The sequence below is a fragment of the Pan troglodytes genome, chromosome 6 (genome assembly GCF_028858775.2).
Source record: "Pan troglodytes isolate AG18354 chromosome 6, NHGRI_mPanTro3-v2.0_pri, whole genome shotgun sequence".
In the NCBI taxonomy this organism is placed as follows: Eukaryota; Metazoa; Chordata; class Mammalia; order Primates; family Hominidae; genus Pan; species Pan troglodytes.
The window spans coordinates 82374263-82387810 of NC_072404.2; the positions used below are offsets into that span (position 1 = coordinate 82374263).

Here is a 13548-nt window from a genome sequence, read left to right on the forward strand (position 1 = left end):
AGGAACAGGGAGGCTCACACTGCTCACCCTGCTTCCCTAATCAGAAACATCACCCACACTCCTAGAGGTCATTCATCAGTGGGCCAAAAGGTCTAAGGAGGGCCCACCCCAGAATGTGACAGCTTAAGTGGGGTGGAAAGGAACAGGGAGCTGGGCGGTCAGACCCCAGAGCAGGGCACAGGAGAAAGCAGTTCTCCGTGAGCCAATGGCGGGGGTGAGGGGGACTTACCAAACTGGGCAGCTTTGGCGGCTGCTTTAGCAGCTGCAGCTGCTGGGGTCCCCACTCCTGGAGGTGTGAAGAGAAGGGGTGAGAGAGTAGTCTCTCACACCCCTCCCTGCTTCCCATCTCTAGGCTCAGTCTTCCCGTTTGTAAAATGGTGCAGTCGACCTTGGTCAACTCCAGGGACCCTTTCATGAGACAAACCAAACCCGTCTCTGGGCTGGAGACACAGCTCACCTGGCACTCCTCCCGTGCCCGGCACACCTGGGACTGCGCCTGGGGCACCTGGCACTAGCCCACCCAGCACTCCTGCTCCTGCAGCACCTGGGGGAGTGGAGAACCTTCAGCCTTGCCCCTCCCAGTGCTCACTTTTTGGGGGAGCAAGGGTGGGTGGGAGAATAGGGGGAAGAAGAGAATGGCTTCCTGGCACCTTCAATTCTTTTTCTTTTTCTTTTTTTTTTATTTTTAGAGTTGGAGTCTTGCTCTGTCACCCAGGCTGGAGTGCAATGGTGTAATCTCTGCTCACTGCAGCCTCTACCTCCCGGGTTCAAGCCATTCTCCTGCCTCAGCCTCCCAAGTAGCTGGGACTATAGGTGCCCGCCACCATGCCCAGCTAATTTTTGTATTTTTAGTACAGACAGCATTTCACCATGTTGGCCAGGCTGGTCTCGAACTCCTGGCCTCAAGGGATCCACCTGCCTTGGCCTCCCAAATTGCTGGGATTACAGGCATCAGCCACCCAACCCTGCCAGACACCTTCAATTCTGGGGGTGGGGGGTGGGGTGATGAGCCAGTGACCAACAGTCCTAACAGGGGGCATCTGAAAAGGACAGTAAGAGTGGAGTGTGGCTTTGGAAGATGGGGCAGGGGCCTCGTGACCTTGGTCCAGGCCATTTCAGTCCTGGAGGCCTGGGAGCCAGTTTGCCCTGAGGTTGGACCCTGAGCCCCGCGGGAGAGCAGGACTTGGGGACAGGCAGGGCAGGGGCACTTACCGTACTTGGCAGCCTTGGCGGCAGCTGCTGCCTGAGCTTCGGCTACAAGGAAACGAGAAAGAAAGAGACCCTCAGAAGCCGTGCCTGGGTCTCCTCTGAGCCGTGTTTAAAGCTCTTCTGCCCTGTAAGGCATGGATACGACCTCCCTTCTTCTCCCCCAACTCCTCCCTGAGCACATTCAAGCCCGATCTACAGTCCCCACTGCCCCTGCAGAGCCGAGCAGACAAGAAGCCCCCATCCCTTCTCAACCCATGTCCCCAGATGTGACTAAGGCTCACGGGAAATGCCAACTCCCGGGACACCTCCGACTCCGGGAACACCTCCGACACTAGGGACACCTGCGACTCCAGGGATACCTCCGACTCCGACACCAAAGCCGGGAAAGCCCCCAGCTCCAACCCCGTAAGTAGGAATGCCTCCAACTCCGACTCCGGGCCTGGCCCCTGCAGAGGGAAGGGAGCCAAGTAGAAAAGAAGCTCAGTGAGAGAGGCTGGGTGGGCTCTGAGGGATGCTGATGGATTGGGAAAGAGGATGTAAATTTCCCCCAGGCCTTGTCCATAAAAGGCAGAAAACTGGGATGCCTGGGTCCCCAGCACCTCCACCATGAAGCCTTTAAAAAAAAATGTGGGGCCGGGTGCAGTGGCTCATGCCTGTAATCCTAGCACTTTGGGAGGCTGAGGCAGGTGGATCACCTGAGGTCAGGAGTTCGAGACCAGCCTGGCCAATATGGTGAAACCCCATCTCTACTAAAAATACAAAAATTAGCCAGGCGTGGTGGCGGGCACCTGTAATCCCAGTTACATGGGAGGCTGAGGTAGGAGAATCACTTGAACCCAGAAGGTGGAGCTTGCAGTGAGCGGAGATCACGCCACTGCACTCCAGCCTGGGTGACAGAGCAAGACTCCGTCTCAAAAAAAAAAAAAAATTCTTTTTTTTGGCCAGGTGCAGTGGCTCATGCCCATAATCCCAGCACTTTGGGATCCACGAGGCAGGTGGATCATTTGAGTCCAGGAGTTCGAGACCAGCCTGGCCAACAAGGCAAAACCCCGTCTCTACTGAAAATACAAAAATTAGCCAGGCATGGTGGTGCATGTCTGTAATCCCAGCTTCTTGGGAGGCTGATGCATGAGAATTGCTTGAACCTGGGATGCAGAGATTGCAGTGAGCCAAAATCATGCCACTGCACTCCAGCCGGGGCGACAGAGTGAGACTCTATCTCAGAAAAAAAGAAAAAGAAAAAGAAAAGAAAAATTAAAATTTTTCATTTATTTTTTATTTTTTTTATTTTTTATTTTTATTTTTATTTTATTTATGGGGTCTTGCTATGTTGCCCAGGCTGGTCTTAAACTCCTGGCCTCAAGCAATCCTCCTGCCTCGACCTCCCAAGTAGCTGGAACAAACAAGCACATGCCACTATGCCCAGCTAATTTTTACATTTTATGTAGAGACAGGGTCTTGCTATTTTGCCCATGCTGGTCTCTAATTCCTGGCCTCAAGCAATCCTCCTACCTTGGTCTCCCAAATTGCTGGGATTACAGGTGTAAGCCACTGCACCCAGCCCTTTACTGACACTCTTCAGTCCTCCTCTGGCCCCTCTCCTCTCTGAGCACTTCGGGAAGACCCCCTTTGTTGGATGCAGAGAGATTATTGGCAGAATCCACATCCCCAGGCAGTTTTGGGCTCCTCTGAGAGGGCCTTGGCCAGAGCAGGGAGGCTCAGGGTCACTGTCCCCACTGGGAATGCCATCCTGGGACTTTCCCGCCACTCAGCCCCATGGCCCTGTGGTGGGAGACAAATGGGGGAGACATTGTCCTGAGGCCTGCTGGTGACTTGCTCGGTGACCTTGGGCAAGTCACTTCCCTTCTCTGGGCAAGTAGAGGAGGGTCCTTTAGTTCTGGCAAGTAAAGGCCAGGACAGGGTGGGGCAGAGCTGTCAGCATAGCACTCACCGTATTTGGCTGCCTTCGCAGCTGCCTTAGCAGCTGCTTCTGGTGACACAACCCCTGGAGAGACCAAAAGGGACACAAATGCTCAGGAGAGATTGGAGGAGAGCTGTGTAGTATGTATCCCTCTGTCTGCCCATCTGTGTGTTGGGCCATCTCCTTTCATGCCAACATAGAGTTGGCTACACATCCATTTATGCACTGATGTCCACCCACCTGCCCATCTGTATACCCAGCCACCCCCATCATCCATCTACCTAATGACCCACCTCTATACCTGTCCATTTGTCTTTTTTTTTTTTTTTTTGAGATGGAGTCTCAATCTTGTCACCCAGGCTGGAGTGCAATAGCGCGATCTCAGCTCACTGCAATCTCCGCCTCCCCGGTTCAAGCACTTCTCCTGCCTCAGCCTCCCAAGTAGCTAGGATTACAGGCACCCACCACCATGCCTGGCTAATTTTTTTCTATTTTTAGTGGAGATGGGATTTCACCATATTGGCCAGGCTGGTCTCGAACTCCTCACCTCAGGTGATCTGCCCACCTTGGCCTCCCAAAGTGCTGAGATTATAGGTGTGAGCCACTGCTCCCGGCTGTCCATTTGTCTATCCTTGGATAGCAATCCACCCACCCAACCACCTAACTCTCTGTCCACTCATCTATCTGCCAACTTATCCCATCTGCCTATCTATCCATTCGTCTAACCATCTAGCCAACCATCGATTTTGCATTTGCTTGCCCACCATTCCACCCACCCATCTATTCATCTGCCCCTCCAACCATGTGCTCATTCATCCACCCATCTACCCATTCATCCACCCGTTCTTTCATCCAGCCTCCCATCCATCCATCCCTCATCCATCTACCCATTCATCCATTCTTCCATCCATCCTCCCATCCATCCATGCCCCCATCCATCCACTCACCTATCCATCCCACACCCATCCACCCACACATCCACTCACCTACCCATCTATCCACCCATTCATCCATCCACTTATTCATCCATCCATCCATCCATCCATCCATCCATCCATCCATCCACCCACCCACCCATCCACCCATCCATCCATCCACCCACCCATCTATCCATCCATTCATTCATCCACCCACCCATTCATCCACTTATCCATCTATCCACCCACTTACCGTTTTATCTACCATAAACTGAACACCTACTCAGCTAAGGGCTAGGAACATGGAGTTGAAAAAGACACGGTTCCTGCCCCCCAGAGAACACTGATAGCCAGAAGGTCAATTGGAAAATATGATACTGATTAGAAGCTAATAAGGAGATTGGTATAGCCCAAGGAAGAGAAGATGAGGGGATGAGACGTGGTCAAGGGTATGGGCAGATGGTTATGGTGTTAGGGAGAATGCAAAAATTTTGGCAATAGTCTCAATATTTCTCTCTAATACACACACACACACACACACACACACACACACACACACACACACAGAGCCCAGCTCACCTGGAACCGCAGCACCTGGGATCCCAGCACCTGGGACAACTGGAATCCCAGCTCCTGGGACACCAACACCTGGAACGCCAGCTCCTGGGACACCAACTACTCCCGGGCCAAAGCCTGGCCCACCAGGCACTAAGCCTGCAGCAGCTCCTGTGGAAGAAAAAGCATTGTTCCCCTAACCTATGGGAACCTCAGAGGGGCTAGAAGGGTGGTTAGTAGAGTATGGAAGTGACAGTTGGTCCTGAATGCAGGATTGCAGGTGGGTTGACATTTCCTCTGCATGGATCCTACTCATCAGAGAGATGTGGAGAGACTAAGAGGGTCCCTAAAGAGCTCTAGGGATTTGAATCAGTGAGCTGGAGGAATGTGACCTCTTTCTTTTTCTTTTCTTTTCTTTCCTTCCTTTCTCTTTCTTTCTTTTCTCTCTCTCTTTCTTTCTTTCTCTCTCCCTCCCTCTCTCTCTCTCCCTCCCTCCCTCTTTTCTTTTTCCTTCCTTTCTTCCTTTCCCTTTCTTTCTTTCTCTTTCTCTCTTTTGTTTCTTCCTTTCTTTCCTTCCTGCCTCTCTCTCTCCCTCCCTCCCTTCCTTCATTTCCTTCCTTCCCTCCCTCCCTCCCTTCCTTCCTTCCTTCCGTCCTTCCTTCCTTCCTTCCTTCCTTCCTTCCTTCCTTCCTTCCTTCCTTCCTTCCTTCCTGTCTCTCTCTTTCTGTCTCTCTTTCCCTATTTTTTGAACCAAATTCTCACTTACCCAGGCTGGAGTGCAGTGGCATGATCATAGCTCACTGCAGCCTTGAACTACTAGGCTCAAGCAATCCTCTCACCTCAGCCTCGCAGGTGGCTGGGACCACAGGCATGTGCCACCATGCCTAGATAATTTTTAAATACTTTTTGGAAAGATGGGGTCTCAGTATGTTGCTCAGGCTGGTCTCAAACTCCTGGTTTTAGCCTCCCAAATTGTTGGGATTACAGGCGTGAGCCATTGTGCATAGCTAGAATGTGATCTATTTCTAAAGCACAGTCAGAATTCTCACCACTGGGCACCCATTTAGTTGATGCAGCAGACACCTGTGGGCCGGCCCTGGAGGGGATGGAGTGGGAGGAGCCATGTCCCCTCTGCAGGGTCCCCTCCCTCTGCTGAGTTAATCAGGGCAAAACAATAGAGACGGCATCTCAGGTAGAGTGATCAGAAGGGGCAAAGGTAAGGAGGCATGAACAATGCATATTTGGGAAGGAACAAAGGCCAAGTCCATCTGGCTTTATGGCTAGGGTCTCTGAGGTCTATGCAGGGGCCCGAGCCGTGGACTTGCCACCCCGGGAGGCACTCACCATACTTGGCTGCCTTAGCGGCTGCTGCTGCAGCTGCAGCTGCAGCTGCAGCTGCAGCTGGAGTCCCAACGCCTGAAAACACAGCCACAGAGGGTGAGGTCCTTGCCCTGTGGCCATCTCAAGGACACACCCACCCCCTGCTGGGACAGATGTTACCTGCGATGCCTCCGATTCCAGGAATTGCCCCAGGCACGCCAGGAACACCGGCCCCTCCAACACCAGGGAGGACTCCGGCTGCTCCAGCACCTGTTGAGATGGGGACAGTGCAATGTAGTTTCCCAAGGACCCTCCTGAGGACAGGCAGGATGGCCACTTAGACGCTGGCGTTTTCACCAGTGTGATCTTATCCAGGAATGGGGCCCGGGTGTCTCCAGATGGGCCTGTCTGGGGTGGCCCCCACCCCACTCCACTGTTCCTTGACTCTCCCCCAAAGTGTCCATTTCAACACACTCATTAAGGGACTTGTATGTTTTCAGACAAATCCCATTCTAATCACTGCCACATACTGAGAAACCACAAGTGGCCGCTCCCTGGGCCAGAGGGGCCCCTGCAGGAATGTTCAAGACTTCCTCTCCCTGTGTTCCAAAGATGCAGCCAAGTTTGTAATCCAAGCGCCTGGCTGCTTGGCTCTGGCAGCCCCTCACAGCCCTGCTCTCCCGCTCCCACATTCCAGCCGTCCCCACCAGCCGCTGGGGCCAAGGAGCCTCGGGTGCTGGGAGGGGGGCCTGCGGGGCCTCCACTGGGAGGCCCAGCTTCAGGCTTCTCCCCACATTCTCACTCTCTCGGGCTGGTGGGGAGATAAGGAAAGGGCTTCCCTGGGGCTGAGGATGAAGGAGGACTTCAGCCCTAGTGGTCTGACCCTGAGGTGGGCACTACCTGGGGCAGGGGACAGATGCCCACTCCACCCACTGCACGGGCACAGGAATACCACGTTCCATCTGCAGCCATGCTAGCCAAGAACTCACTGACCTGAGCAGTGAGTTAACATTTTTATAGTACACATTAAATTGATACATAACTATTAAATATTTTAAATGCTTATATATGCACCACCTAAAATTATCTTTCTAACCACCGTGGTACCCATTCCCTCTGCTTGGCCTCCTCTTTCCTGTTTTAACCACATGGTAAGCTCCATCTTTATTTTTAAGGCCTAAATCACATGTCACTTTCTCTGGGAAGCCTTTCTAACTTTCCTCAGGTAGAAAAAAATGCCTCCCATTTCTTGACTCCCACAACAGTGGCTATATTCTCTAAGAGAACTCTTGTTTGTCCCTGATCTCTGATATGGATGGGTGGGAGGAGGCAGTGAGGGAGGGAAGGAATGAGGCATGGATGAATGCATGGAGGAAAGAAAGAATGAATGAATGAATGAATGAATGCATGGGTGAATGGATGGATGGGTGCATGGATGCATGGAGGAATGGATGGATGGATGGATGGATGGATGGATGCATGGAGAAATGGATGGATGGGTGCATGGAGGAATGGATGGAGGGATGCATGGAAGAATGGGCAGATGGATGGATGGATGGATGGAAGAATCAATGGAGGGAGTGATGGATAGATGGATTGATGGGTGGATGGATGGATGGATGGATGGATGGATGGACGAGTGGATGGATGGGTAAATGGATGGATGGATGAGTGGATGGATGAATGGATGGATGGATAGATGGATGCATGGAGGAATGGATGCATGGAGGAATGGATGGATGAGTGGATGGATAGAGGGAAGAATGGATGAATGAGTAGATGGATAGAGGGAAGAATGGATGGAAGGAAGAATTGATGGGTAGATGGATGGATGGATGGATAGATGGATGAGTGGATGGATGGATGGATGGAAGGATGCATGGAGAAATGGATAGATGGGTGGATGGATGCATGGAGGAATAGATGGATGGATGGATGGATGAATGGATGGAAGGATGGATCCAAGCATGGAGAAATGGATGGGTGGGTGCATGGAGGAATGGATGGAGGGATGCATGGAAGAATGGGTGGATGGATGGATGGAAGAATCAATGGAGGGAGTGATGGATGGATGGATCGATGGATGGATGGATGGATGGATGGATTGAGTGGATGGATGGGTAAATGGATGGATGGATGAGTGGATGGATGAATGGATGGATGGATAGATGGATGCATGGAGGAATGGATGCATAGAGGAATGGATGGATGAGTGGACGGATAGAGGGAAGAATGGATGGATGAGTGGATGGATAGAGGGAAGAATGGATGGAGGGAAGAATTGATGGGTGGATGGATGGATGGAAGGATGAATGCATGGAGGAATGGATGGATGGATGAATGGATGCATGGAGGAATAGATGGTGGATGGATGGATGGAAGGATGGATGCATGCATGGAGAAATGGATGGATGGGTGCCTAGAGGAATGGATGGAGGGATAGATGGACGCATGGAGGAATGGTTGGATGGATGAATGGGTATATGGGGGAATAGATGGATAGATGGTGGATGGATGAATGGAGCGAGGGAGTGATGGATGGATAAATGGATGGATGGATGAGGGGATGGATGGATGGGTGCATGGATGGATGGATGCATGGAGGAATGGATGGATGCGTGGATGGATGGATGGAAGAATGGATGGAGGGAGGGATTGATGGATGGATGAATGGATGGATAAGTGGATGGATAGATGGCTGCATGGAGGAATGGAGGATGGATGAATGGAGGGAGGTAGTGATGGATGGGTGGATGAATGGATAGATGGATGAGTGGGTGGATGGATAAATGGATGGATGGATGTGTGGACAGATGGATGGATAGATGGATCCATGGAGAAATGGATGGATGGATGGATGGATGGATAGATGGATGGATGAATGGATGGATAAGTGGATGGATAGATGGCTGCATGGAGGAATGGAGGATGGATGAATGGAGGGAGGTAGTGATGGATGGGTGGATGAATGGATAGATGGATGAGTGGGTGGATGGATAAATGGATGGATGGATGTGTGGACAGATGGATGGATAGATGGATCCATGGAGAAATGGATGGATGGATGGATGGATGGATAGATGGATGGATGAATGGATGGATAAGTGGATGGATAGATGGCTGCATGGAGGAATGGAGGATGGATGAATGGAGGGAGGTAGTGATGGATGGGTGGATGAATGGATAGATGGATGAGTGGGTGGATGGATAAATGGATGGATGGATGTGTGGACAGATGGATGGATAGATGGATCCATGGAGAAATGGATGGATGGATGGATGGATGGATAGATGGATGGATGAATGGATGGATGGATGAATGGATGGAGGCAGAGATGGATGGATGAATGAGTGGATGGATGAGTGGATGGATGGATGGATGCATGGATGTGTAAATAAGTAGATAATGGATAGATAAGTGGATGGATGGATAGATGGATGCATGGAGGAATGGATGGATGGATGGATTAATGGATGGAGGGAGAGATGGATGGATGAATGAATGGATGGATGAGTGGATGGATGCATGGATGGGCAGATGAGTACATGAATGGATGGATGGATAGATGGATGCATGGAGGAATGGGAATGGATGGAGGGAGGGATGGAGAAAGTAATAGATTGATGGAAGGATGAATGGATACATGGATGCATGGAAGAATGGTTGGAGGGAGGGATAGATAGATGGGTGATGTTGAAAATTTTGAGTAAATGGGGGTATGTAGGGGCCACTTTGGAGGCAGGCTCTCAATAGTAATGGGAATGGAGAGGGTAGGGGCCTGGAGGCCACCAGGTGGGGACTCCAGGGGCACTCACCTAACTTTGCTGCTGCTTTAGCTGCCGCTGCTGCTGCTGCCTGGGGGCCAACCCCTGGGGGAAGAAAGCAGAGGGGAGAGACCTTGAAACAGTGCTCCTGTATCTCCAGAGCCCACTTGTTCCCAGCCCTGAGAGAGCCAATCCACTGATATGTGGGTATACATGGGAGCTTCAGAGTAGGCAGAGGCTGATGGAGCTGCCCCACTCCTCCCCCAGGATCCTGCTCCAGGTTTGGACCAGGGTCTGGAAGCAGGGTGGGCTGCTGCTTTCAGGAGGGAACCTCACCCACCCCAGGGCTCTGGAGCCTGGAAGATCAGTGCTCCCTTGGCTGGAAGTGACGTGAGGCTTTCCTTACCTGTCCCTGTTGGGTAACCAGCTTTGCCCGCTACACCAGCCACTCCTCCGGGCCCATAGCCTGCAAAACAGAGAGGCTTGATGGTCATCTGTGCAGACGTCACCACTGCTGCCCTCCCCCTCCCCCTGCTCTGCCCTTGGGGCCCAAGCTGTCCTGAGTCTGCACCTGTCACCCCCAGCCAGAGTGAAAACAAATACAAACACATGTATGGAGTTGTTATGTCCATTTTACAGATGAGAACACAGAGGCTCAAAGAAGCAACACAGCTCACTTAAGGTCTCATTATTGATAGATGGGAGGGCAGGGATGGAGACCCATGTTGAGTCCAAATTCCATGCCCTTTCCTTCTGAGATTCCCACTCCAAGACCCCAACCCTGCCCCAGCGAGGTGCTCTCCTGGCCCAGGGCTGGAAGCACAGCACCCTTGCTAGGACCCTGGAGAGGGAAAGAGCTGGAAGCCCACAGTCTAGAAGGGTCTCACTCACCATAGGGCAGTTTCCCTGTGGTGTAGGGCAGTCCATAGCCACCTGGAGAGAGGACAGAGCAAACTCAGGGGCTGCCCCATGCCTTACTGGGCTCCCACCAACCTGGGTGGACAGATCTACCCCCACAGGTGCTAAAGCTTGAGACCTCCCACATCAGGGTCCTGAGCTGCTCCCAGGAGAGCAAAGGCGCTGGGTGGAGGAGGGAGAGGACACCTCTGCCCCCGAGGCCCATGGAACACCCATCCCCCTACAAATTCAAGCCCCATCATGGCCCTGGAGTCTGAGTATTTTCCTTACACCCCCTCCTCAGTGGAAAGCATTTTATTGTCTAAGCTGATTGCAGAGGTAGGGGCGGGAGCACGAGTGGGTGGATGTTAGAGGGATCTTTCCAATGAACCGTGTTCCTTTCCACCAGCCTAATAGCTTCAGATCGGGACTATGGGTCTCTTGTGCATGAGCGTGTGTGTGTGAGTTCAATACCTGCAGATGACTTTCCCATGCTCTCCTTGGCTGGTGACCATACAGGGGCTTCAACACCCCTTCCCTGCCACCAGAGACACCTGTACCCAGGCTGACTTCTGTGCAGGGAGGCACAGTGAGTGGTGCATTTTTTTTTCTTCTTTTCTTTTTTTGGAGGAGAGTCTCACTCTGTTACCCAGGCTGGAGTGCAGTAGCGCGATCTCAGTTCACTGCAACCTCTGCCTTCTGGGTTCAAGAGATTCTCCTGCCTCAGCCTCCCCAGTAGCTGGGATTATAGGCCTATGCCACCACACCTGGCTAATTTTTGTATCTTTAGTAGGGACGGGGTTTTGCCATGTTGGCCAGGCTAGTCTTGAACTCCTGACCTCAAGTGATCTGCCCACCTTAGCCTCCCAAAGTGCTGGGATTACAGGTGTGAACCACCACACCCGGCCGAGTGGTGCATCTTGAACCGTCCCTCTGACTTACCAGGCAGCTTGGGGGCCTTGATGGGATACCCCAGTGGGACTCCAGGTTGCGGTCCCCCAAAGGGTCCAACTCCTGTGGGAATAAAGAGAGCAAGTTCAGGTCCCAGCACCCCCTTCCAAACCCTCCGCCACCCACTCCACTTTCTGCTCAGGCAGAAGGAGCTTGCTACAGCATCCAGAAACCATCCTGCTTCGAGGGACTCCCTGAATCTCCATCATGGGTCAGTTGAGAAATTCCCAGTGACAGGCCACTTCCTCCAGGAAGCTACGGGATTCTCTCCCTCCTGGGGCCTGGGCCCCAGTTCGGGACTGCAGCCCTTGGCACAGGCTGGAGGGTTTTCTGGACTCCTTTGAATTTTGGGCTGCTATGCCAGTTGGGGGAGCAGGCCTGGGATGGGTGCCACTTTGTGCTACAGCCACTGCAAGGCCTGGCTCTGCAGGCGTGGGAGAAATTGGGCAGGCTTGGATGGGATCTTGGGTGCCCAACCCCTCCCAACGCCAGAGCCTCTGCCTGGCTGGCCACCCTGCTTCTCCCACCAGCCTTGCCTCACCTGGGATTCCAGCAAAAGCTCCACCTACACCTGTAATGATAAAAAGCTGTCACTACAGCCCTGGAACTGTGGACACTGGGCCAGACAGCACCAAGGGGCCAGGAGGCCGAAGGAATGGCCAGTTCTTCCCAGACCAGTCATCGCATGCTGCGCTCACATGAACTCTGCGGTTTCTTTTTTCGGAGATGGAGTTTCGCTCTTGTCGCCCAGGCTGGGGTGGAATGGGGTGATCTCAACTCACCGCAACCTCTGCCTCCCAGGTTCTGGCGATTCTCCCGCCTCAGCCTCCCAAGTAGCTGGGATTACAGGTGCAGGCCACCACGCCCAGCTAATTTTTGTATTATTAGTAGAGACAGGGCTTCACCGTGTTGGTCAGGCTGACCTCAGGTGATCCGCCCACCTCGGCCTCCCAAAGTGCTGGGATTACAGGCATGAGCCACTGCATCTGGCCCTCTTTTCTTTCTTTCTTATTCTGGGGGGGAACGGGGTCTCTGTTGCCCAGGCTGGAGTGCAGTGGTGTGATCATAGCTCACGACAACCTTGATCTCCTGGGCTCAAGAGATCCTCCTGTCTTAGCCTCCTGAATAGTTGGGATCACAGGTGTGTGTGACCATGTCTGGCTAATTTTTTAATCATGTTTTTGTAGAGATAAGGTCTTGCTATGTTGCCCAGGCTGGTCTTCAACTCCTGGGCTCAAGCGATCCTCCCAGCTCACCCTCCCAAAATACTGGGATTACAGGTGTGAGCCAGTGTGCCCATCCACACTCTGAGGTTTTTCAGCACCAGGCTGCCCAGGGCTGGAACATAAAAAGTGTCACCCAGAGGGCCCTGAGCCAGTCCAGGATCCCACCCCATTTCACACCCGGGGCCAGAAGGTGGTTGGAGAGTCCCTGCCATCAGCCCTCTGTCCAGACAGCTGCATACCTGGAGCCTTGGGCTTAACTCCTGCTCCAGTGGGAACTCCAGGGAGCACCCCCACACCGGGGAACCGAGCTCCTGCCGGGGGACAAAGCAGTGAGTGTAGGAAGGCAGGCCTTGCAGGCCCTGCTGGGAACCCCTCCCCTCCTCGGGTCCCCCAGCTGACCTCCCTTGGGACCGACTGTCAGTGACAGGCACGGCTCACGGGGTGGGTGGAGAAAGGACCTGTTTAGTGCTGACTTTCCTTCCCTGTCTGGCTCAAGGTCAGAAGATCTGAGTTTTAATCCTATTTCCCAGCCATGTGAGCTCGTGCCTCAGTCAGCCTCATCTCTATGCTGGAGTTAATCACAAAAGCCGTCTCGACCACCCGCCGCAGAAAAGGTAAAGAGAGGGACAGCTGCTGCGCGGTGCCACTCGCCCGTAGACCAGGGAGGCCCGTGCTCTCTGGGGCTCTCGCCCACAACCCAGACCCCCAAAGCAGCCATCCAGCTACAGCTGGGACCATGCCAGCGTCTTCCACCTCTCCTGTCTCCCCTGGGGCTGGGCAGCCTTGG

General features: G+C 53.0%; 1 protein-coding gene across 10 annotated transcripts in view; it reads right to left on the minus strand.

Moving 5' to 3' along the window:
* The window catches only part of ELN (elastin), a 42276-nt gene that overhangs the window by 11850 nt on the left and 16878 nt on the right, over positions 1-13548 (minus strand). For 5 of the 10 annotated variants that reach the window (XM_016957589.4, XM_016957590.4, XM_016957587.4 and 2 more), the window contains 13 exons: positions 13001-13072; positions 12077-12106; positions 11527-11598; positions 10579-10620; positions 10094-10153; positions 9739-9792; positions 6103-6192; positions 5947-6018; positions 4627-4773; positions 3161-3214; positions 1491-1655; positions 1213-1254; positions 230-286 (listed from right to left, as the gene is read on the minus strand). In XM_016957589.4, the coding sequence (XP_016813078.1) occupies positions 230-286; positions 1213-1254; positions 1491-1655; positions 3161-3214; positions 4627-4773; positions 5947-6018; positions 6103-6192; positions 9739-9792; positions 10094-10153; positions 10579-10620; positions 11527-11598; positions 12077-12106; positions 13001-13072 (957 nt within the window). The remainder of the gene's footprint in view (positions 1-229; positions 287-1212; positions 1255-1490; positions 1656-3160; positions 3215-4626; positions 4774-5946; positions 6019-6102; positions 6193-9738; positions 9793-10093; positions 10154-10578; positions 10621-11526; positions 11599-12076; positions 12107-13000; positions 13073-13548) is intronic. The other 5 variants (XM_054655789.2, XM_054655787.2, XM_054655788.2 and 2 more) reach the window with 1 other exon arrangement.